Below are 25,177 nucleotides of genomic sequence, written 5' to 3'. Positions count from 1 at the left end.
TGTCTGTCTGTCCATCAGTCTGTCAATCCATGCGTCTGTCTGTAACAAAACTGTTCATGGCTATATCTCAAAAACTGTACAAGATATCAACATGAAACTTCGTGGGTGTAAAGATATCAATAAGGAGAAGTGCCATGTACATGAACCATAGCCCTACACTTTCTTAAATAAGAGTTATTGCCCTTTGTTTTGTTTTTTTGTATGATGCAACTTTTTATGGCTATATCTAAGATACCATACAAATCTTCCAAATGAAACTTCATAAGTGTATTTGTATCAATAAGGAGAAGTGCAATGCACAAGAACCATAACCGTATGCTTTCTAAAATAAGAATTATTTCCCTTTGTTGTTTTTGTATTGTGTAACTTTTCAAGGCTATAGCTCAGATACTCTACAAGATTTCAATATGAAACTGCATGTGTGTATGGATATCAATGAGGAGAATTGCAATGAATAAAAACAGTTACCCTACACTTTAATATTGTTTTTAGAATTATACCATATACCAAGGGATTTGCACCCATCCATAAACAACCTTTATGTGGTGGGAGATATCAATTCACAGCATTTGCTTGTTATATTTTGTAATAAAGTGTGTAAATCATTCTTAATTATGTCATTACTTTAAAGTTGTTGGTATTATACAAAATTGCACTCATTATGTTTTTTCACACAAATAAGTTTCCTTTATACTTTGTTATATTTTTAAGTAACTTTGTTCCTACTTAATATTAAAAAGTAAGCTTAATCTAATCCTGTTAAAAAAGATTTAAGAATTTTGAAACATCTAGGCCTGGCAGGCAAATAGTTAACTATGAGACCTACATTTATGGCTGTGCCTTTCTGCTTGCCCAAGGTTGGTTGTCCAAGTATTGGGGATTGATCAGTGAAATATGTGTGAAATATAAACAAGTGATATGTTAACATATCTTGATGGACATGAATGACTACCTACTGGTCAATTGCATTTACACAATTGACACATGATCCTAATGTGTGCTCAATTTGATATAAGTTTATTCGATAATGTTATAACTTTGTTCACGAGTGTGTAAGTATGACAAAGCCAAGCTCTATGCTTACGTTTTTATTACAGTAAAACAGGAGCATGTTGTATAGGATTTGAGTCTTAATTGACAGGGTTCCACGTTAAAATGAAAAATACTCATGCTTTCCATGAGGAAACATAGGCATTATGCATAGATGTTATACATTTTAACAAAATGTGCAATATGATTGTGAAAAACATTTGTGGTGATTTCAGTTGAAACAATATACAAACAGATACGCAATTCCAGTTCTTTATTTTAAGATCAATTCAAAATGATATGGATTATTAGAGATTAAGAATTTTAAATTGCATCAATTTCTTTATGATTCCCTTCCCCACAGCAGCACTCCAATGAAGTCAGAGCCCAGCCTGGGTGTTGCTGGGCCCAGTGGGAGTGGTGTGAAGAGGAAGGCAGAGTCCCCACCCAGGGGCCAGCCTATCAAGTACCCCTTGTTCCTCAAACAGGAGAGTGGCTTCAGTTTAGGGGGCGAGTCCAGCAATCCTGTGAAAAAACTCAAAATTACGGTAAGCACTTTAGAATATGTTATTTTTTATATGAAATTATACTTGATTTTGTGTAGTATTTTGAAGAAAGGTTTAATGTCTGTAACTTTCCATAGCTACAGTATTTTTTGTTGCCAGGCTGTTTATAAATAAAAATTGCTTAAAAAAAAACAATATAGAGGTGTACTGTTAACAGTATTTTGTTTGGGACATGCAGTATACATTTTAAAGACAGCTGTACATTGTTATTGATAAGTCATAGTGAATGCAAAAACCACTTTGCCATATCCTTGTTTTGTCATAGTCTAATTGAAGCATAGTAAAGTTGGCATAGTTAAATTCTACTGGATATAGAAACATGTTTTTTAAAAAGAATCAAATAAAAAAAAGAATATTGAGAAACGAACTAATGTAATTTTTAATGAATTAAAATGGTTTTTCATGATTCTCTAATAAATATTGATTCATAATTTTGCTTCTTAAAGGAGCAGGTTAGTATTCTCTATCACCTTCTATTGTGTAAGCCCAGTTATGCAAAAATGAGCCTTAGAACATAGCCAAACAGTGTAGCTCCAGATTAGGACATAGCCAAACAGCGTAGCTCCAGATTAGGACATAGCCAAACAGAGTAGCTCCAGATTAGGACATAGCCAAACAGCATAGCTCCAGATTAGGAAATAGCCAAACAGCGTAGCTCCAGATTAGGACATAGCCAAACAGCGTAGCTCCAGATTAGGACATAGCCAAACAGAGTAGCTCCAGATTAGGACATAGACAAACAGCGCAGCTCCAGATATGCCTTTGCATCCATATACTCTGATGAGGAGTAATAATGTTAATTAAAGAGACCACAAAACCTTGCATGACTTTATTGTGGACGGGGTAGCTCCTCACCTGACTGATCTGGAGCTTTGCTGGCTGCATATGGCATAATACCCATTTTCGCATGAGGCGGCTCTTACATAGATTTTTGCCATGCAGTTATTAGGCATGGTTGTCACCCCTGAAACGTGGCCTTAATCTATTCAGGTTTTTTTGTTTCTCCTGTACAAATGACAAAATATTAAATACATAATGGTAGCCACCCGCCTGTGGACTTGCTTCTTATTGAATCATTCCCAGACAAATAGTGGATAATTTGGAAACAAATCCTTTCATACATTGGTATTTTTGAAACTTATTAAGATGGATCTTACAATTACCATGCTTGAATGTGTCTCATTGACAATTGTTATAGCAACAAATGGCATTGTGTTTGTGAGCTATGAACTATTGAAAGCAGCAAGGTCTCTTTGTGCAAGGCTGTCAACTTGCACTGCAGTATTCTTGTGTGGCTTGCTGCATGTCTAGGTTGGAGGTTGTGTATGCATGATAACAATTTTAAAATTAAGGGCAGCACCTTATATACCAAGGTACCTTATAGGTAGAACAAATCCATGCTTACTGCTTTTCAACTCATATCTTATCCTTCATCTGCCTTCATCTGCCACAAGAACTTGGACTTTGTGTCCAATTTCTCTTTCTCTTCTTGCATTGACTTTCTCTGCATTTTTGCTTTTCATAATAATATAATAATATATAATATTATATATAATAATACAAATAAAATAATAAAATGATAATAATGAATATGTAAGTTGTGCATTGATTCATAATTCGTGATTCTCTTATAATCATACTATTATATATTGCATGATATGTATTACTAGTAATACATAAAATCATGTTCATGCATGAAATGTATGATATCGTCGCTGTCGTTCTCAAACCTCGTAGCTACAAAATGCCAATTTTTCAGGAGAGAGAAAAAACCGTCTCATTTTTTTTATAACAATGTTTTAGAAATTGAAATTCTGTTAAAGTACCAAACAAATGAAGTTGCAAAATACGGTATAAGCCGTAGACGCGTAAGTCATACTGATAAGTCATACTGACAGTCAGACATGGTAGCTACGATATTTTGTCACCACAGTTTTGTCATTTTTATGAGGTACGACAATTTGTCCTGATAGGAAACCTCGTAGTTGCAAATATTTTTTTTTATAAAAACGTTTTTGTCAAATTTGTCCAAACAAAACGACGTACCTATAGGTAAAATGGCCTCGCTACGACTTTTCGCTGGGAAAAAAGCCCAAAATCATTCTACAACATTTCGTCACATGGCTTTTTCAAGGGCTCTGATTGGCGTAGAGCTACGAGATATAGCACAAAACACGCGCCAGACTTAATATATTCGGAAAAGACGAAAAAAATATTTTGAAAAATTTGGAGCTACGAGGTTTGAGAACGACAGCGACGATATGTACTTGTGTTGTCATACTCAATATACATTCACAATTACTATATTCTCATCTTGCATGTATATATAAATATCACATGCATGCTACAGTATGCCTTGTTTTTGCTATTGTAAAGTGTGTCATATCCATGTAACTGCTTTACGTGTGCGCAGATTGGAGGCAGCAGCACCACAGAGGAGAGTCACGTCTCCCGCCAGTCCGTTGCTATGGTAACGCAAGCAGATCTCATGCCACCAATTCTGTTTCCAGAGTTCCTTAGACCTTTCAGGGTACTAACCTTTCTATTAACACTACTAACACTGGGCTATGTGACCAGTGCAGGAAAAAAAACGAATTCCTTTTTATTTTCAAATTCTAACAAAAACGTATACAACAGGCGTATTTAGTTTATCTTAGCAGAACAGTACATGTAGCTTGAATAATGGAATAAGGTAAGCAATTTATATCCTTTTATTTTCTTTAATGGTTTCTTGGAACAATAACTTTCTTTTTTTTTGTTCTGCTGTAGAACTTTTTAGATGAGCTTTCATCTGTCTATCAATACCGCTCTTGCAAACAAACCATCTTTAAGTTTCAATATTCAGTTGAAGGAAAGAAATCTGTTACAAATATTTTATGGTCAATAATTTTGGTCGATATTTTAAGATTATATTATACGTACATAAAAAGTCAACCATATTTGCATGCTGTGTAATTTTTGCAATAATTTGTTCAACTGTTCCGTTTGTTTTGTTTATTGCATGCTTGACTAAATGTTTATTCACTTTTATTAGAGTTCATTTCATTTGATGTCACAGATCATTAAGATTTAACACTTATAATATGAGTTGTGTTCTGAGAAAACTGAGCATAATGCATGTGCGTAAAGTGTCATCCCAGATTAGCCTGTGCAATCTGCACAGGCTAATCAGGGACGACACTTTCCACTTTTATGACATTTTTCGTTTAAAGGAAGTCTCTTCTTAGCAAAAATCCAATTTAGGTGGAAAGTGTCGTCTCTGATTAGCCTGTGCGGACTGCACAGGCTAATCTGGGACGACACTTTACGCACATGCATTATGCCCAGTTTTCCAAGAACACGACTCATATGACAAAGACACATGTTATATCACAGTGCTGCATTATTTACTTTCTCACAGCTTCATTTATGCGTATTTATAATTATGCTGCTTACACTTATTCATATCAAATTTATGATTTGCATGTTCTTTACTTAACGTTTCACTATTAAAATTAACAAAATTCATTGTATTATTTGATGTTTGCACCAGTATCGTTCAAATATAAAGTAGACTATAGTATGTATGTCAACCTTGAATACCAAATACAATTTTAAGGTCAGCCTAAAAAATTAAGGTCAGTTGGGTAAGTGAAAACAAATCACATTATTATAAGCAATAACGCAAAAGATTAAATCACCAAGCTGCAGTAATACTAAATTTAAGTGTAGTTTTCTGCAGGGTTGTGAATGCCAAACACGTGTTTAAGTTCAGCATGAAAAATTTAGGTCAGTCCGATAACTGGAAACAAATAATTAAGGACAATGAGGTAAATCTTTCCATCACATATCTTCAGTAATGATCATTTGATAGTGGCATTTTCTGCAGGGAAGTGAAGACTCCCAAGGCGGGTCATCCCGACCCGGGGGACGTTCAGAGGCCCCGGTCCTGCCATACCAGGGCGTGGCCCGTGGGGACAGTCAGTCACGGCTCAGTGAGGACTCAAACTCCTCACCCACACCCAGCGATTCATCCCAGTCCCGACCACTGACAGCATCTGGTGAGTCTAATTACCATTTCATGTGCTAAGTCTACCTCTATGGTCTTTTTATGCCCCCGGATCGAAAGATCGGGGGCATATTGTTTTTGGCCTGTCTGTCTGTCTGTCTGTCATTCATTCATTGTGTGTGTCCCAAAACTTTATCCTTGGTTAAAGTTTGGTAACTTTTGCGAAGATAGCAACTTGATACTTGGCATGCATGTGTATCTCATAGAGCTGCACATTGTGAGTGGTGAAAGGTCAAGGTCATCCTTCAAGGTCAAAGGTCAAATATATGGCTTCAAAGCGGCGCAATGGGGGGCATTGTGTTTCTGACAAACACATCTCTTGTTTTACAAAGTTTTTGTAGAAATGTTATGTCTGTAGTAACTTACCTTAAATTCGCTTAGGAACTGGCAGTTCTTTGTAGAGTGTCTTTCCAATTTTGTCAGTTTATATAAAAGTCACAATAATCATTATTATTTAAGGGTACACAAATATTTTGGATCCTGTTTCCTCAGCATATTAAATAAAAGTTTATGGAACATTTTCTTTGTGACTAAACTTATGACTAGTGAAGTACTGTCCCCTATATTTCAGGTACAGTGTCTGGTCCAACGTCGTTCCAGGGCTTGTTTTCTAGCACCACAAGCAATTCTTCAGCCAGTTACCTGCCAGGCCCCGACACACCCCTCTTCACCAGTGCACATGCACCTAGCGCTGACCTCACCACAGAGGTCACTGGAGACCCCTCAGGACACAGAGTCAAGAAGAAGAAAAAAAAGAACAAGCACAAGCATAAACACAAGCACAAGCACGAGAGGTCTGAGAAGGACAGGCTAAAGGAGAGGGTGGGTGGGGAAAAAATGTTTGCATCGAGTCCGATGGTTCCCTCTGTGCAGTCGGTGACATCTATGTCGTCAAATACGAGGGATTCTGCACCTAGTTCTCCGGATTTTGAAGTTATATGAGGTCATGTTGTAGTTGAATTATGGGGGAAAGTTCTATATGTGCAGCTTTCAGGCGGGATACAAAGTTGTAAATTATGTTTTGAAATGATCTGGTATTATTTTTTCATGCATGCTTCTGGCAGTTTTGATATTCGATAAGAACATGTTAGTGATCTTAGTTATATGTATAACAACGCTTCCACTAGCTTTCAAAAGTTGGAAGTCCTGATATATGAGTGCTGTAAATGATAAAAACAGAGATGATCTGCGAGGCAGTAGGTGTATATACATGTCATATGTCATTGTATGCTTTTTAAGGAGGTTTTAAGCCCACTTTTACTGATATGTTGACATTCTTCACATTTAGAGCCTATTTAATAATTTTTAATGCAAAAAGGTGGTAAACTTTTTTTTGAAAATCCACTTATGTTTTTGTAGTCATTATCACATATCTCATATCCTCCTCTAAGAATACTTCTCTACTATGTTATGTTATTGATACATCAATTATGTCATTTTTGACTGATTTTAGTTGTTGATGAAAAGTGGACAGGTGAAACTTTTTAAGAAGTTAATGTTGGATGACTGACGTGAATTAAGGTGTTAAATGCATCTGTTTAAATAGTTGCTTTGGGACTATCATTGTCAGAAAAGTGATTAAAATTCGAACTTAAATGCTTCGTTCTTGTTGCAGATTTTCCAATAGTACCCTTCTGAGCATTAAATTTTACCATGCAATTTTATTTGCAAGTCATTCAATATATAAAAGTGTTCATAAAGCTCAAACAAGTAATACATTTGTAACATTTATTTACATTTAAAAATAAAGAAACGCAATGTGTGCAGATATTTTAAAAAATGTTTTAAATTTAGGGAGTAATGATTCATTAACCACTTTGTACATGTCAAATGTTTACAAACCGATTGTAGACAAAAAGTAACATAAAATATTATCTTTGGTAAAATATCTTTGTCTTGAAATATGTCCTGACAATTTTGTTATGGCTAATCATTAAAGGATGTGTCTTTTTGTAAAATCATGAATAATGAGGCACATATACATGTAACTTACAAGATAGGAATTACTTGTTAAAACATTATCATATGGACACATATAAATTATTGTATTTTTTGTCTGTAAACATAGCCATCCTTAACATGTTCTAGTCAATATAAATATTGTCAATTCATAATGAGTCGAACTATAACAAAATATATTTAAACATTTAAATCCGCCCAGAACAATAGTACCAGATTTCTACAATTTGAAATTGAACCTATAACATATAGCGTTCCAACTAGGCGATTCTGCATATATGCCACCAAAACCGGTGGTTTATTTCCGCGGTATCTACCCGACCAAACCCACCGGGTTAGGGAAATCACCGTTCACGAGTATAGGATGGTTCCAGTTCCATGAGTCTGCGTATCCTATCACGCAGCAAGCGATCGGGGCACCAGCATTTCCGGTCTGCAGACTCTCCGGCGTCTGCCCTCGGCCCATGTCGTCTGGACCCTCTTTTAGCTGTAGAATACGATATACGACAACGGCTTATAATAAATTATCCAAATATACATTCTTTTGTTCAATTTTGCAGTTACGGATATTATAAAATGCAAAATTGTTATATGGAACAAGTTCATCAATTCATGATAATTGCTTTTAGCTGTGGATTTCCTGACTACAACTCCGAGTTACTCGTAATGTACTTAAATGGATAGTGTATCGTGAATGATTATGGGATTTTTTAATACATTGAATTACTAGTTTTGTGTGTGATAACTTTAAAAAAAAAGAGTGTATTGCGTTGAGAAATTAATTCAATAACATTGCGGGGTAATATACAGCGGTGGGTACAAGTATACTACTATCTTTCCATTTACATAGTTGCTAAAACCTCTAAAATATATTCGCTTTTATCTAGGGCATATACGTTTTAAGATACAAAATGTGATTTTAAAGAAACAATTACAACAATAAATCTACAGACCGTTTCATAAATTTCTCGTATCGTCCTCACACATTGTTAACCAATAGCATTGTACTGATTATCGCAAACAACGTACTTACCACAACAGACCGTCCCATGAGTCCCCGTTCGCCCGTCAACATGAGGTTTTGTACTATGAATGTCGTGTCTATCATGCCGTTGTTTGTCTGACGGAGGTTTCCAAAGTAACCATCGGTCCGCGCCGTCCTGTGAACGGAAATGGACGAAACTAACGAAACACATTTCAATGGAAGTGGTGAAATTCTTTCAACGAACCAAAACAAAGGTTCACGTTTAGCATACATATTTATTTCCAAACGAATGCTTTAATTAGTGGCTCATTGCTGCCATACCGTTCCGGTTGAGGGGCTACAAGTCGCCAGTACGACAAGTAAACCCACCGAAACGAAAAAAATGAAGGTACCTATCTTTTTTTGTATAGACGTTATTCTCATTTCAGACCCATCGACGCGCGAGAAAGACAAGAACCTCAAACACACTTGTGTACCCGACAGAAAGACATGTTAGCGCCACTGAAATGTCGTTCTGTTGTGTCGGCGGTTTTGAAGGGCGAACACACGACATCACACAGTACAACAAATATACCCGCCAAAACGCCAATTACGATACTAGTATTTGACTTTTTTGTTTCGGCCGACCCACAAGAACGACGTGGCAGTTGCGCCAACACGCCAAAACTTCGGCAAAAGAACTGGACATTTATTTATCGCCTTTTATTCTCCCAAGAACTTTTCGTGTTGCAACCAAACACTCCCACTTAAACGACGAACGAAAAATAAAACATCGTCGTTATTGCGTGTTGCCATGTTTTTGCCTTTCCAACCAGAAAACATGTCATCACAATCAATCAGTGATAGGTTATTGTCCAGACATGCGTTACCGTAAGTATTTTCTGAATATCAAAACAACCGCGATGCTGAATTACTTAAATAAATTAAATTTTAAGTCAAGTCCACAAAAATATCCGGTCGACTTTGCGCCCATAACCACAGTACCCCCTCCCACCCCACCCCAAACACACACACACAAACACGCATTCACTTGTATTGGCGCCGCTTTTTGTTCGTGTTTGAAAACGGTCCACGAAGCCGTTTCGATAAGCTCTTGGTATTGAGTAATGCCTTCTTGTGAGTCAGTTGAAATTCGTTGCTTTAAAACAAATCACGCACCTGTCAATGGCGTTCGGGCCTCCTTGCCTGTCTAGGTCGAAGTAAGGCCCAGCGCTGTAGCAGTTCCGCGTGGTGTCGCCCCACTGATGCACGTGCATCGCGTGCTCGGCATCGTTCATCGTACTTTCGGGGAGACCCCACGCCTGAACGCGCACCTGCATGCGTGGAGGGGTCTGAAATATCGCAAGTTGTGTTGTGCCGTCGTGTATAAGATGTTCAGAAAATACGCATAATGAAAAGGCTATTTTTAAAATGTCCGGCGTAATACATGCCAAGTTATTGACAATGCTCCTGTCAATGCATATAATGCATGGTACTCAATACTAAATTAATAGTATTATACATAAGATATATAATAAGACATGCATATGATTACATTCACATTGCTTGACGTTACACGGATAAATATATTCATCTAGTATACTGTTTGCGCAAATTGCAAGGAAATTAGAATAATGAAACGTATTGAATATAAATGTTCCCATACCATCTGCATGTCCTGCATGAAGTCCACGCGACCCTTGATGGGAGTGTACGAGTCATTGAAGTAGCACGTGGCATACACGAGGCTCGAACCGGTAACAAAAGGCCGGCCGGGATCTGAAGGTGGAAAGCGTTTGTGAGCTGAAGATTTGTGTGAACGTAAAACAACATCAGGGAATTGATCACAGATTGGGGAAATGAAAAATTTCCATTTTTTATTAAAGTAAAAGAACAATGTACACAGAAATACACTCACAAGGACATATACAGAAAATACGCGTTCGTGTGAAATTATAATTGTTACAAACGCGAAGGGATTGAATAATTTGGAGTTAACATTTGTTTCAACACGCGGATTGCTTACACATGATTCAAACCGTTTGTCTTTTGATTCGGACGACACTGATTCGCATCATGTACCACCATGTATTAAACACTGGGAAAATATTTTCAATTCCTTTCACTTCATTACTCTTAACCCTTTCAATGTATCAACTTTATGCATGAAATAACAGTTTTAAACATGCCTTAAATGTTCAGTCCGTTTAAGTCTCAGCTATCTGAATAGCTAATAAAAGTCGGCCACATTAGCTGTTTTTAGATCTTCCAAACAACAAAGCGATATCTTCTGATGGTCACAGTTGTGAAAACGGATAGCACTACCAAATTAAGATAAATTAAAAGGTCATAGCCATTCAATTTCTTCTGGTGTTTTGGTTGATCATCTTCTTGGCTTATATGTATAATATTCGCATACATTTTTAGCTCGCTGTTTTCGGAGACATCTCGTCGTGTCGTGTCGTCCGCCGTCCGCGTCGTGCTAAAACCTTAAAATTTGTTAACCTTTTGAACATTTGTTCTAAAATGAAAGTGCTTCCACCTACAACATTGAAACTTCATATGTGGTTGCACCTTGATGAGTGCTACACGCCACACCAATGTTTGGGTCACTAGGTCAAAGGTCAAGATCCCTGTGACCTCTAAAAAATATTCTGACAAGCTTTCATTTATTCAAAACTGCACCCGCAGCCAGCGTTGGCACCCGTTATGCGGTGCTATTGTTTTATAAACTATGCACAGAGGATTGATGTAGATAGCAGAAACAGCTATGACCTTTTTTTTAAAAAGTAAAATCGATCAAGGGGTTATGCCGATTGCCAAATTCTTCCTTAATTAGACAAATATTGGACGGAAAGAAAAAATGCTTAGAGAACAGAATCCACATGAGCTGTCGTTTTTAGATAATCCTATAGCCGTAACTCCATAACTGGTCGATTTGGTCAATTATTGAACTTGGTCTATATAGCATGTCGGCAATCAGTTCAAGTAAATTTGGCAAAGAAAAAATGAACATGAAGTTTTGATGAGCCTGTACAGCATGGTGTGCACATATCACAAGTATAAATGGGCTGTTCCATGTAGAAAAGGGGTTAAATGCATGTGCGTAAAGTGTCGTCCCAGATTAGCATGTGAAGTCCATACAGGCGAATCAGTGACGACACTTATCGCTTAAATGATATTTTTCGTTTCAAGAAAATCTCTTCTAAGCAAACATTCAGTTAATGCATCTCTTCTAAGCAAACATTCAGTTAATGCATCTCTTCTAAGCAAACATCCAGTTAATGCATCTCTTCTAAGCAAACATTCAGTTAATGCGGAAAATGTCGCCCTTAATTAGCGTGTGCAGACTCATATATGACGACACTTTACGCACATGCATTTAACCCCTTTTCACAGAGCTCGGCTCAAATACTATACATTCGCAATAAAATGGGTAACAATCTACAACATGTATATAGCAATGCACGCACATTTATTAGTGAAACGTTTTTTACTGTCTAACAAAATTGCATATAGGTGTCAACGTTGTACCAGGCTCGTTTTATTGTTTATATAGCGAGACCGTGCGCGAACATAACATCAGTTGTCAATATATATCAGCCCGTTGCTAATTAAACTGTCATAGTTACACCTTACCGTTCGTAATTGTAATTCGAAACGAGCTATTTATTATTAAGCCGTGTTCTGTGAATACCGAGCTAAATGGATGTATGTTATTGTCGCCCCGGACAAGATTGTGCAGTCCGCACAGGCTAATCAGAGACGACCCTTGTCTTTCATGAAATGTGTCGTTTAAAGGAAGTCTTTCATGAATCCTAATCCAGTCTATGCGGAAATTAAGTTTCCTTCCCGATAAGCCTGTGCGGTCTGAACATGCTAAAATAGAGTTTTCCCTTTATTCTATTCTTTCACCTATAATCCGATTATCATATTTTTAATTATTAAATCACATTCTGGAAGGACGACAGTTTGGTATGATGATTCTAAATCAGAACATCGATCATTCGCTCTGTTTCTTTGATTAACTGTTTTTTTTTCCATTATGACGATGTGTACTCAATTAAGTTAAGTAAGTTAATATTAGTTGTTACAGACCTACATGTATACATGTTTTACAGGTATAAAATGCATGCGTAATCGGGATGGAAAAATATTGCTTAATATCACCCTCACTTGGATAATAATTTATTCCTGTATGTACTACATATACATGAGTACATAAATGTATTTATGCCAACAACTTTAAATCCGTTATTTTTAATTTTGTAAAATACAAATCAACACTATTTTTTTCAAATCAAAATTATACCCGCAAAACATATAGATTAATATTTTTGCGTGTGCGAAGTACGAGAGTGACGCAATCCATGGATTTCAAGAACAGTTTTTGGTATTCCGCTCTTAATCGCATTCTTGACTACAAATCCGAACACCACAAATTGCACCACAAACATTGAAAGTAAACTGCGCACCCGGCAAAATTGGTAGATATTCTTTATCCCGTTCGGATACCTACCCGGTCCAGCTCTAAGTCCTAAAGGTGGTCCCGTTAGTGGTCCCGAAAGTGGCCCCGTTAGTGGTCCCGGAAGAAACCCCGGAAACGGTGCGGGTCGCTGTCTGACCGGCGCTCTGTTTTGCGGTATGCCTGGCATACGCTGTGCAAGACCCACGGCGCATGTCAGCAAATACAGAAACGACACTAAACACACCATATCAAACTGTTACTGTTGCGTTTCGTTCAACAAAAAACTGAATAATTTTAAGTAATTATAAGTTGCTACATAAAACACAATTAATAGTTTTTTCCTTCTGTTATTACTTCAAAGTATTATTTCAAATCGTTAATGCGTGAACAAACGTTTCATAACGAGCGTCTGCTTTGTGAACTCTCCTAAAATGGGTGGGCATTCGATTATGACACGCCCGCTTAACTTGTCTCCGCCCAAATACCTAAAACTGGGTAAAAGCAAATATGTTTTGCCTATTTGTTAGCTTCCGTTATAGTCAATAAAATATGACAAGCTATGAACGACGAATCCCCGTGTACTGGAGTAACCACGCCCGGGGCAGTTTACTAATAACGTTGGTATGATTGTTACGTGCACGGTAACGTAAGAACGTAATCCCAGTTTACGTTATGTAGGAATACGAAGACAATGTGAATAGTACAAGCTGGTACTGTCAACGTGAAGGTAATCAATCACCTTTTGTTTTGTAAGCCCACGAACAACAACATCATAGCGTTTAATTTGTAAACACTGCGGTGTGTCATAAAAAATAAAGCTTCAGTATAAAAAGGTCATCAATTAGTTCACTTTGTTTTAATACTTTAAAACGCATGACGTTTACATGCACATTTTTAATTTTGGACGTATGGGTAAGAGATCAGCCACGACTGCTCCACACTGTTCACTGCACTTGCCATGTCCGACACAAAACTTAAAGTTCGTGATGTTAAAGCACCGCCACGTACGGTCGTCGCAAGTCGACTGAGCAGACCGTTGCTGTGTGTGCGAATCGGAAGAGTTGTCTGCGTCCTTCGTACGACGAATTGCGGTCTCTGTGTAACGTTTATACGTTTTATTGCTGATGCACATCAATTGCATGATTATCTTATTTTTCCCTTACGATCAACGCAAGTTGTTCGCACGATCGAAACCAAGAAACATAGGGTATGTTACAAGCCTGTAACATGAGCATGTGACAACCGCCACCCCGGCTCCAAATGCCAGGTTTTGTATGTGCTTTATTGTGTGTGAAATAAAATAAAAAGATTTTACGGACCAGTTTCACTACCCGAGACACGCACCCAAAGTGAGCACAAGCATCTTCCCGAATGCGGTTATAAATCGCCTATTCACGAGCAACAAAGTTGGTGCGCCTTATCAATATCGCCTATCTTTCCACGACAGAGTATTGTGGTGCGCTTAGTGGCTACAAATGTTCACGTATGAACCGAACATGCCTTTGACCCGTTATCACAATATCGTTTTACTAACACTGTAGCCATGCTGCTGTTTGTGATATTTCGGTGCTAGTTAAAGATTATTTACATTTTCTATCGTATAAAACCTTTTCGAGATATACATAGCATGATCACACAGCATATAATATAAAACATTCTTTTCCACACTTTTGCACTTGAATAAATATGTGATTTTTTTGAAAAAGATGATAATTAATTTGGTATCATGAATTCATCGATAACCAACTTAAATCTTTGAAACTAACCAATGTGCTTTATCAGACATCCCTCTTACGTCCACGTCTCAATCATGGGTCCATCCCCTATTATGCATATCATATGACGACGTGAATGTGCAAACACTTGGGGACTTTTCTAACGCATCACTTTCAAACGTGAATAGCTCGGTTATGAGTTTAGACATTGATTAAAAAATTTGCATACGATCATTTGACTACATTCTATGCAAGCTCACGTAAAAATCATTCATCCGCGACGAATGGACGCTTTAGCACGTGGGTAGGTGTGGTTCCAATTTTTTTGCACGTGAAAATGGTGAAACGCGATATAATTCTAGTTTTATGTCAATTTAATTATTTAAGGTGGGTTCTTATACAGGAAAAACATAAAATTAATTTACAAAACAATATAGCTCGTATGAATATTCGGGAGTGCAATCGCGCACTTTGTATTTTGCAGGCTACATTCCCCACTTGCTAAAGCGTCAGATCGTCACGGATAAATGATTTTATATGTATAGTCAAATAATCACATGTGCAATTTAAGATTAAAATATGATATACAAATGTACATGTTATTCAAATTTAATTTCAATTTCATCATTCTAGGTGAATTTTTACACAAAAAAAAACATAAAATTATTTAAAGAAAAACAATATGGCGCGTATGAATATTCAGGAGCGCAACGACTCAATCGGCATGTTGCAGACCGGTCAGTTATTACGACATGTAAGTTAATACGTTTTACTTTTCATATTGTTATCATTTTACGTTGTGCGAGATTGCGAATTTAACTTTTGAAGTGGCGTTTTTAATTTGTTAAGTTTTATATGTTTTTGTTTTTCAATTTCAAAATTAAATTTTCAAGAATTATCAGAGATGTTTTGAATTATACTTGGTCCAAAGTTCAACACAATCCGTTAAAAAGTAATGGAGCTATATATTGATATGATTAAGTGATGCGTTAGAAAAGTCTCCAAGTGTAAACCATATGTGTTCATTTGTCTCTAACATTTGCTTGTAAATGACATTGAGGCATCAGGAAAGTACCCTTGCGCTTTGTATTACGTATACGTAGAGGCAATATCCCCTCCACATCCATAACCAATAAAAATAAACATCTTTTTTTGTGACCGGTGACACACATTAAAATTAATCGGGTTGTTGTCACTTATATTAAAATATATATTAGAATATATATGTTAGAATAAAGAAACTATATTTATCGTAATCGAAACAACAACATTTGACAATTGCTGGCGTTGTATTTTTTTTACACACAAAAGATCTTTGGAAACGGAAATAAATCATTGAAAGGCATTTAACTTTTTTTTTTTGCAAGATTGTATAAACAGTTATATATCATTTGTGTATACTGCTTGTAAGAGTTAGGCCATGGGAGAAACATACATGGCAAGTTAATTTGTACACATGCGCCAGAAAATTTAAAAACACAATACGAATATAGTTGGCAACGATTTCATCAGACATAAATGAATGGCACAATATGCACACGGAGTTGATCCATGATATAATATATGAAATTTTTATCAAATTAAGGTTAAATTATTGGTAGGGAACACACCGGACGGATAAAGAAGACGGACAGATAAAGAAGCGACGATAAATGGCTCTACATTTGTGTAGGTTAGAACAAATTAATTTTGATGAAGTAATTTTTTCCTTAACACTTTCGTTAATTGTTCCATACATATATGCGTTGGTCTTACACTTTAGTGCTGTTCGACGTAATTCACGTATGACGGTCGAATTAACGTCGAACGCATGATTCTATTTCACAACTGCGGTCTGCAGTTAAAACGTGCTCAAAACAAAAATACGTCAATTTGCTATACGAATTTGTTTGTTTTGAGATTAGTCGGTGTGGCTTGCCACCGCTTTCAGGAATCGATTGAAGGACTTACTTAATGTACGTGTGTAGTAAAGGTCAATTTATTGTCGCCCTTTTCGTATAATTTACCTTTTCTTTTTGTGTGAATTCTGTCCTCTCTAAAGTGTGCGTTTACCCATGAGAGCTGACACAATACCTGTACTTGTTATGTCAATACTGACCACGCTTGCATTTGCCAAGACCGTCAAGTTGACTAAAGTCCATTCTCGTGAGTTTTTAAACTATTTTCATTTATTAAACATTTTGTATTAAAATATGTGTGTGAATAAGTATAATTATTGTGATATATATTCATTTTATTCATATTTTGTAGTATCTCTTGTTTTGTTCTGTTTGTAAAATATTGCCATTGTTTCGTTTAGGTTTTTCCGGTATGACTATATTAGTCTGCGTCTCCAATAAAATGGAAATAATTAGCCATGGACTTGGTTTACCATTTCCCCATCCATACACCCACTCCACGTTATTTATGAATTTTTCCAGTAGGTCTTGAAAAAATACCAACCTCCGCGCAGAGATTTGACTGGAACCAGCATAGCTGGATCAAATGACTGACTTGCATTCCTTATTTAGTACTATGTAGCCTTGTAAAATAGACACATTGTGAAAGTCGCCAAGCATGAAATTCTGCACAAAAACAACAAACAAGAAACCAGATTTGATGTAAGTTTTCCTAAAATTAAACGTATATTGTTATGTATGCATTACTATATTCTATTGACTTTAGATTTTAGAATTGAAATATTCAAATGCATACAAATGCCATGATGCCTAAGTGTAATAATTGATTTTTGTCTAATTGAATGCAATTATAGGCGCCTTTTCACAGATTTCGGCATGTATTGAAGTTTGTCATTAAATGCTTTATATTGATAAAGGTAAACATTGGATCTAAAAAGCTTCAGTAAAAAATCAAGAATACAATTTAAAAAAGTAAACCTCAACAGGGCTCGAACCACTGACCCATAGAGTCCTGTAGTAAAAGTCTACCAACTTGGACCACTCAGCCATCCGTGCTCATACCATGAAGGACATATTTTATACTTTATATAAGCAATGCTCGTGGTTTTACAAAACATAACGACAACAACAACTCTCCAAATTATTAAATCGTTTTGCGTTGCAACGCTTGATAATTTTCAGGATTTTAAATCGTCAAAAGATGCATATAATGGCTATTTTAGAGCATGGTAAAAGTTCAGTATAATTGTTTCCTCAAAAATGTAACTAAAACCAAAATTTGCGAATCTGAAACAACTTGTACATATTTTTTTAATTCACCAAAAAGTGAAAAGGCCGCTTTTATGTTGTTTTTCCCCAATATTAGCATGAACCAATGATTTTTTAAAACGTAAGTTATTAATGTTAAATAACTGCAGAAGTAATATTGGTCCTCGGATGTTTCGCCCCCAAGACGTTTCCCCCCTGGTCGATTCGCACCTGGTCGTTTCGCCCCCATATTAGCGGAACACTAGGTGTTGAGTAGTTTAATTGGTGACCATTATATAATCATCAAAGAAAGTACCCTGAAGCATGAGTCTTAAATTAACAATGTATTTCATTCCCTCATTATGTAATTGTGATAAAACAGGTGTTAGTTATGGTAGCTATAGCGCTTACCATTTGTAGAAAACGAAATGTGAAAACATTTGGAGATCCGTATTAAAAAAAATAACAGTGCTGCTATATATTGTAATGTAAATAATTACGACTCATTCAGTTTATAAATGTGCTTTGCTGTAATTTATTATTGTGTGCTATGTATACTCGAATAAACTATGTGTTCTGTTCTATTATATTAAAAAAATATTCATGTAGTGCAATTTCATATTTAATACAATACAATGTATGGAAATAAAGCATTTGGTTTCATGTATGCGTGATATTCTATTAGTATTAAACTATTTATTAAATTCAATTAAAATGACTTTGTAAATGGAAATAATATTAAGAAAGTGATGACATTTTATTATGTTAAAGTCGTAAGACATAATTAAACATCTTAACTGCGATAAGTTCCATTTATTAACTTGACAGCTTAAGCACAAAGTGGTGCTTGGGCAACAATCAATTACTGACACCCGCCTTTGATTGTCAATAAATAAACAAATCAGTTTTCTTTGAAAGTGCTCCCTAAATGGATATTTGATTAACAGTCTGAACAAGTGTTATAAACATGCCATTCAATGCGGACAGCTTATCTGTTAGAACATTGCCGCTAATCCGATGTTGTTGCGTAATGTTATTTTAACTATCAGATAAAGATCGTCGTGTATTCGCTTCACAGTAAAAATGATTTTATAAAATGTCGTTTTTTTAGGGTTATTATTATTATTTATTTATTAATAATGAAATGATAAATCAACTTGTTCTATTATGTTCTTGATTTACTAATAAAACGATATACATTTACTTATTATAAAAAAGTTATTATATAATCCATCACTACCTGCGTGCTTGCTGAAAACTATACGGACCGCCAGACATGGAGTAATGTACGCTGTCGAACTCACCTACCTGCGTGCCTGCGGAAAACTACTGAAATATCGAATGTGTTCATCGCGTTGTTTTAAATTGTTATTTTATGCCAAATAAATAAACAAATAGACTCTACGGACATTTCTTCGTGTTGTCATACGCTGTTATGTTCATGTACTTCATAAACTATATAAATAAAGAATGCTTTCATTGTCGTTTTATGTAAATAAACTACTGAATTATCGTATGTGTTCATCGCGATGTTTTACACTGTTATTCAACGTTATTTTATGCCAAATAAATAAACAAATAGACTCTACGGACTTTTCTTTGTGTTGCTTATACGCTGTTGTGTTTATGTACTTCATAAAATATATAAATAAAGAATGCTTTCATTGTCGTTTTATGTAACTAAACTACTGAAATATCGTATGTGTTCATCATGTTGTTTTACACTGTTATTCTACGTTATTGTATGTCAAATGAATAAATAGGTCAGAAAAATTATTTCTTTTTAGCTCATCTATTTTTTGAAAAAAAATTATGAGCTATTGTCATCACCTTGGCGTCTGCGTCGGCGTCGGCGTCCGGTTAAGTTTTGCGTTTAGGTCCACTTTTCTCAGAAAGTATCAATGCTATTGCATTCAAACTTGGTACACTTACTTACTATCATGAGGGGACTGGACAGGCAAAGTTAGATAACTCTGGCGTGCATTTTGACTGAATTATGTGCCCTTTTTATACTTAGAAAATTGACAATTTTGGTTAAGTTTTGCGTTTAGGTCCACTTTTTTCAGAAAGTATCAATGCTATTGCATTCAAACTTGGTACACTTACTTACTATCATGAGGGGACTGGGCAGGCAAAGTTAGATAACTCTGGCATGCATTTTGACAGAATTATGTGCCCTTTTTATACTTAAAAAATTGAAAATTTTGGTTAAGTTTTGTGTTTAGGTCCATTTTATTCCTTAAGTATCAAAGCTATTGCTTTCATACTTGAAACACTTACTAACTATCATAATGGGCCTGTGCAGGCAAAGTAATGTAACTCTGACTGGCATTTTGTCAGAATTATGTGCCCTTTTTATACTTAGAAAATTGAAAATTTGGTTATGTTTTGTGTTTAGGTCCACTTTATTCCTACAGTATCAAAGCTATTGCTTTCATACTTGCAACCATTATTAACAATCGTAAGGGGACTGTGCAGGCAAAGTTATGTAACTCTGACTGGCATTTGGACGGAATTATGGGCCCTTTATACTTAGAAAATTGAAAGTTTGGTTAAGTTTTGTGTTTTGGTCCACTTTACCCCTAAAGTATTATAGATATTGCTTTCATACTTGGAACACTCGCAAACTATCATAAGGGTACAGTAAAAGGACAAGTTGCATAACTCTGGATGTCATTTTTACGGAATTATGGCCCTTTTTTGACTTAGTAACTTTGAATATATGGTTAAATTTTGTGTTTCGATCCACTTTACTTCTTAAGTATCAAGGCTATTGCTTTCAAACTTCAAATACTTTCATGCTATCATGAGGTTACTGTACCTGGCAAGTTGAATTTTACCTTGACCTTTGAATGACCTTGACTCTCAAGGTCAAATTATTAAATTTTGCTAAAATTGCCATAACTTCTTTGTTTATGATTAGATTTGATTGATACTTTGACAAAACTACTCTTACCTGACATACCATAATAGACTCCACCCAAACCATCGCCCGTGCCCCCCCCTCCCCCCCCATTTTTTTTTTACGGTTAAAAAACTAAACTATTTATTTTGATTATTTTATGTTTGAAATACCGTCCAACCATCGCACCCAAGAAACCCCCCCCCACCCCCCCCCCCACCCCCCCCTCCCCCCACCCGAATCCCCCCCCCCCCCCCCCCCCCCCCCCCTAAATTTTTTTTTTTTTTTTTTTAAGATCACAAATTACCACCACACCCTCACACTATACCCCCCCCCCCACCTCACCCCCCCCCCAATTTATGTTTTTTGAAACGGTTACAAAACACAAATATTTATTTTTATTATTTTATGTTTGAAATACCGTCCAACCATCGCACCCAAGAATCCCCACCCCCCCCACCCACCCCCCACCCCCCCCCCCCCTCCCCGATTTTTTTTTCCTTTTTTTCGCATTTTTGGAAGATAATGTAATAAATGTCCACACCCCCACACAATGCACCCCTCTTCTATCCACCCCTCCCTCCTTTGTGATTGAAAATGATAGTCCCTTCACCTTTAAAAAGAAAATAGATGAGCGGTCTGCACCCGCAAGGCGGTGCTCTTGTTAGTTTTTTGTTACTACTCTAGAGTCTAGACTATAAGTTTAATCATTGACGTGATAAATATCCTCTTATTAAAAATATATAATGGTCACCAATAGAACTACTCAACAACTAGTGTTCCGCTAGTATGGGGGCGAAATGACCAGGTGCGAAACGACCAGGTGCGAAACGACCAGGGCGGAAACGTCTTGGGGGCGAAATAACTAGGGTGCGAAAAAACTTGGGCGCGAAACGACTGTAAATCGTAATATTTAGGGGTTTAAAATGCATTTTTTTTAAAGGATTATTCTGAAAATTATTTTTTATGATTTTTTGGCAACAAGGGGTTACAAAATTTCAAAAAGTTGTCTATATGAAAACATTAGAATTTTGAAGTGAACAAATACAAAAACACACATGTGTTATATGTCAATATAAAGTTAAATGTGTATTCTTGGACCTAACAACGAAAACTGCATTTAAATCTGCAATGTTTTGACAAAAAATGGCTAGACTTAGCTCCCTTTAGTAATCTGTTTCATATTCACCTTGTCTCATAGTAGCGGCTCTTCTTATTGGTTGTTAAGATTTGTAACTATGGGCACATGCTTTTTCTAAAATAAGTAACTAAATGGAACTCGAAACTCTTGCTTGTTTTTTAAATATTTTTACATTTTATTGAAAAATTAGTGGCATATAACTCATTACATAAAGCTACGATTAATCCATTAACAAACTACTTACGTGTGTTACGTAATTTAAAAATCATACCATCACCCTGGAATAACATGACCTTAACCACTGAACACCGGAAATCATGAGAATGACTGTCATAATAGTTTTTGATTACCATGAAATAAATTACAACGTCAAAAAATTGAAAAACATAATTTTCCAGCACTTCTTGAAGGTTTTTCGTTAAGGCATGATACTATGAAAATGGCCGATAATATGAAAGTAAGGGATATTATAACATGACCTACGCTAAGGGATAATAATTTTTTTTAACAAAAAACTGGTACAATGATAATATTCCTTACTTTCATAGTATCAGCCCTCCTCCTTGTATTGTGCCTTTAATGAAAAACCTTTAACAATTCTGGAAAGCTAATGTTTTTTCGATTTTCTTTAAGCTTGATGGCATCGAAAGCCTCAGGCTAATTGAAACGCTGTCGAGTCCGTTTCCTGGGCCTAGAACCAGTACTTGGTACTTTGGGGGAGATCTAAAGAACGATCCCACAGTGGGGATCGAACCCGTGACCACCAGGTCGCTAGGCGGACACTAAATCCATTACACCACTGCGACTTTTTAGAAGTTGTAATTTATATGATGGCTTTCCATGACTATGACTATAATGACTCATTCTCATGATGTGTTCATTGGAAAATAGGTCATGTTTATTCCAGGGTGATGCTATGATTCTTACTTACTTAACACATAATTATGTTAGTTTGTTTATGGATTAAAAGTAGCTGTTTATATGCCACCTATTTTTGAATAAAATGTAGAAAAAAATAAGAACAACATGAACAAGAGTTTCGTTTTTCCATTAAGTTACTATTTTTAGAACAAGCACATGCACATACCGTAAAAATGCAGTCATAAGTCGAGATTTTTTTCCTCCAAAAATTGATTAAAATTATAGTCTCGACTTATGAGATCGTTCATGATTTTTTTAAATAAAAATCCATGTAGATCGATCCCCGCGTCGTCGTGGTAATGGTTGTTAAAGTTGTTGTTGTCACAATAACTCGTTGATTTACAGCGCAAAAAGTCTTATTTTAACTGACGCGAATTAATTAAATAATATTTGTCAACTTAACGTCTGCTTTATTTTGATAATTTAAACCAAAGTTTAATGTTAGCAAGTGTGTTTTTTTTTACTGGAATTGTAAACAAAGAGTTAGTAAAATTTGCACTCTGTGTGCATTGACAGTTTGACGTCATCAAAGGAAAGCCGCTTCCTGCCTAAAGCCATAAAGCGACAAATTTCTCGCCGACAAAATTGACTGCCTTTGTCTAGCAATCAATATGCTGAACTAATCATATGTTTGTTCATTAATGGCAATCGTCCAATTAAATAATAGCACGTGCATAGCTCCGCCTTTCGAATCTTTTGCAGAGAACGGAGGTGGAGTTTAACGGTTAATTGAGCAAGTGTTTTACGCAAGTTGAGTTCCGATTTGCTGTAATTACTTGGCAAGAGCATTAAAACGACGAATACATTTATCTATGATTTTCCGAGAAATACCGACAATGATTTTTGGAAAAGTTATGGGTCTTGGATTAAAAAAATTCTCTATATTTGCTGTGTAACTTTGAAACGTAATAGGGGACATTGTGTTTCACAAACACAGGTCTTACTAATTTGTCAAAATGATTTAATGATTGCGAAGCATAATATATTGCATCTAAACCTTTTACAATATGTTTTATATGTCATAAGTAAAAAGAGGAATAAAAAGCGGTAAATTTTCTTTCCTCGTAACACTCGTCAAATGTTTAAGATGTACTTTACAGAGGATATATTTCTGCAGTAAGTTTTAATTGGGTTAGCTTAATACTTTATACTGTAAACAGATTTTTAAAATTGAAAATACAAAAAGCCATAATGTGTTAGGTATAAGGAAAGGATGCTCAAGATAGTAATGGAGCCGAGACAAGATTTTAAATTACATGGTAAAGAATTGTTCAATATATGTAAAGAGAAAAATGCAAATTTGTACATACAAGCACTGATAGTTTATAATACCATGTAAAATGTTCAAATTTCTGTACATGTTTCAATTCAGCAAATGTTTTTGTGATCATAAAACCAGGTGATGGACAGAAAATGTTATACAATCAAAGCGAAAAAAAAGTCGACAGACATTCCCAAAAGTATTCATAGTCCACAGGCCATTTGGTCCTGTGGACTTAAAACACTTGCAGGACTGGACTGGGATTTATAGGACCGTAACATCAAGTAACCCACTCAAAATTATTGACATAATCATAATTGGAAACATGAAATGGGAAATGAACAACACAACACTGAACACTAACAAATCACAACACACAGTATTTTAAACAAAAAATATTTCAACCAAAAATTGGTTAAAACACTGCAATTTTTCAATTGAAAATTCAATAATTGTATACTGGTGTGTAAATTGTTGTGAAAACAAATGTTTTCATATACTTATAGTTTAGTGTGACATTGACTGAAAAATGTAAATAAATATTTTTATGTACACAAAAAAAATCACATTTATACTTTGTAAGGAATCAAAGAAGTGCCTTAAACAACAGAACACATGTGGCATATCACTTACATAATTTAACAGACAAATTTTTAAAAGTACAAAGCAATTATCAGTATTTAGAAAACTGTAGTAGTATTATTATCCCCCGCCAGAGGCGGAGGGATATTGTTTTGGCGTTGTCCGTCCGTCCGGCTGTCCTTCCGTCGGGCACTTTTGCCATATCTTGGAAGTGCTTTAGCGGATTTCATTGAAACTTCGTTTGAGTATATATATGCATAAGAGGATGATGCACGCCAAATGGCATTGTACACCATCTGTTAAAAACAGAGTTATGGCCCTTTGTATCTTGAAAAAATGCTTTTTACTATAGGCACTTTTGTGTCCGGAACCATATCTTGGCAGTGCTTTGGCGGATTTCATTGAAACTTCGTTTGAGTATATATATGCATAAGAGGATGATGCACGCCAAATGGCATTGTACATTATCGGTTAA

The 25,177-nt window shown here is 35.8% G+C and overlaps 3 protein-coding genes across 12 annotated transcripts in view; 2 read left to right on the top strand and 1 right to left on the bottom strand.

Annotated features, from left to right (window-relative positions):
• LOC127862980 (transcription initiation factor TFIID subunit 2-like) overlaps positions 1 to 7,239 on the top strand; it is a 52,252-nt gene extending 45,013 nt beyond the window's left edge. For 2 of the 5 annotated variants that reach the window (XM_052402258.1, XM_052402256.1), the window contains 4 exons: positions 1,394 to 1,577; positions 4,009 to 4,125; positions 5,464 to 5,635; positions 6,215 to 7,239. In XM_052402258.1, the coding sequence (XP_052258218.1) occupies positions 1,394 to 1,577; positions 4,009 to 4,125; positions 5,464 to 5,635; positions 6,215 to 6,585 (844 nt within the window). In that variant the 3' untranslated portion in view covers positions 6,586 to 7,239. The remainder of the gene's footprint in view (positions 1 to 1,393; positions 1,578 to 4,008; positions 4,126 to 5,463; positions 5,636 to 6,214) is intronic. The other 3 variants (XM_052402257.1, XM_052402259.1, XM_052402260.1) reach the window with 3 other exon arrangements.
• LOC127862984 (superoxide dismutase [Cu-Zn]-like) lies at positions 6,988 to 13,296 on the bottom strand. Its single transcript, XM_052402276.1, has 5 exons — positions 13,086 to 13,296; positions 10,233 to 10,345; positions 9,746 to 9,918; positions 8,636 to 8,762; positions 6,988 to 8,089 (listed from the first exon to the last, which is right to left on the bottom strand). Exons 1-5 carry the CDS (start codon positions 13,279 to 13,281, stop codon positions 7,916 to 7,918), a joined length of 783 nt encoding a protein of 260 aa, XP_052258236.1. The 5' UTR covers positions 13,282 to 13,296; the 3' UTR covers positions 6,988 to 7,915.
• Positions 13,297 to 17,275: 3,979 nt separating this feature from the next.
• LOC127862981 (choline transporter-like protein 1) overlaps positions 17,276 to 25,177 on the top strand; it is a 103,561-nt gene continuing 95,659 nt past the window's right edge. For 3 of the 6 annotated variants that reach the window (XM_052402261.1, XM_052402274.1, XM_052402273.1), the window contains exon 1: positions 17,276 to 17,349. The gene's annotated coding sequence lies outside the window, so the exon portion shown is untranslated. Of the gene's footprint in view, positions 17,464 to 25,177 lie in introns of all 6 variants that reach the window. The other 3 variants (XM_052402262.1, XM_052402270.1, XM_052402268.1) reach the window with 3 other exon arrangements.

Source organism: Dreissena polymorpha, chromosome 16 (assembly GCF_020536995.1).
Source record: "Dreissena polymorpha isolate Duluth1 chromosome 16, UMN_Dpol_1.0, whole genome shotgun sequence".
Taxonomy (NCBI): Eukaryota; Metazoa; Mollusca; class Bivalvia; order Myida; family Dreissenidae; genus Dreissena; species Dreissena polymorpha.
The sequence above is the reverse complement of the archived record's forward strand: the minus strand, read 5'-3'. Positions and strand labels throughout refer to the sequence as shown.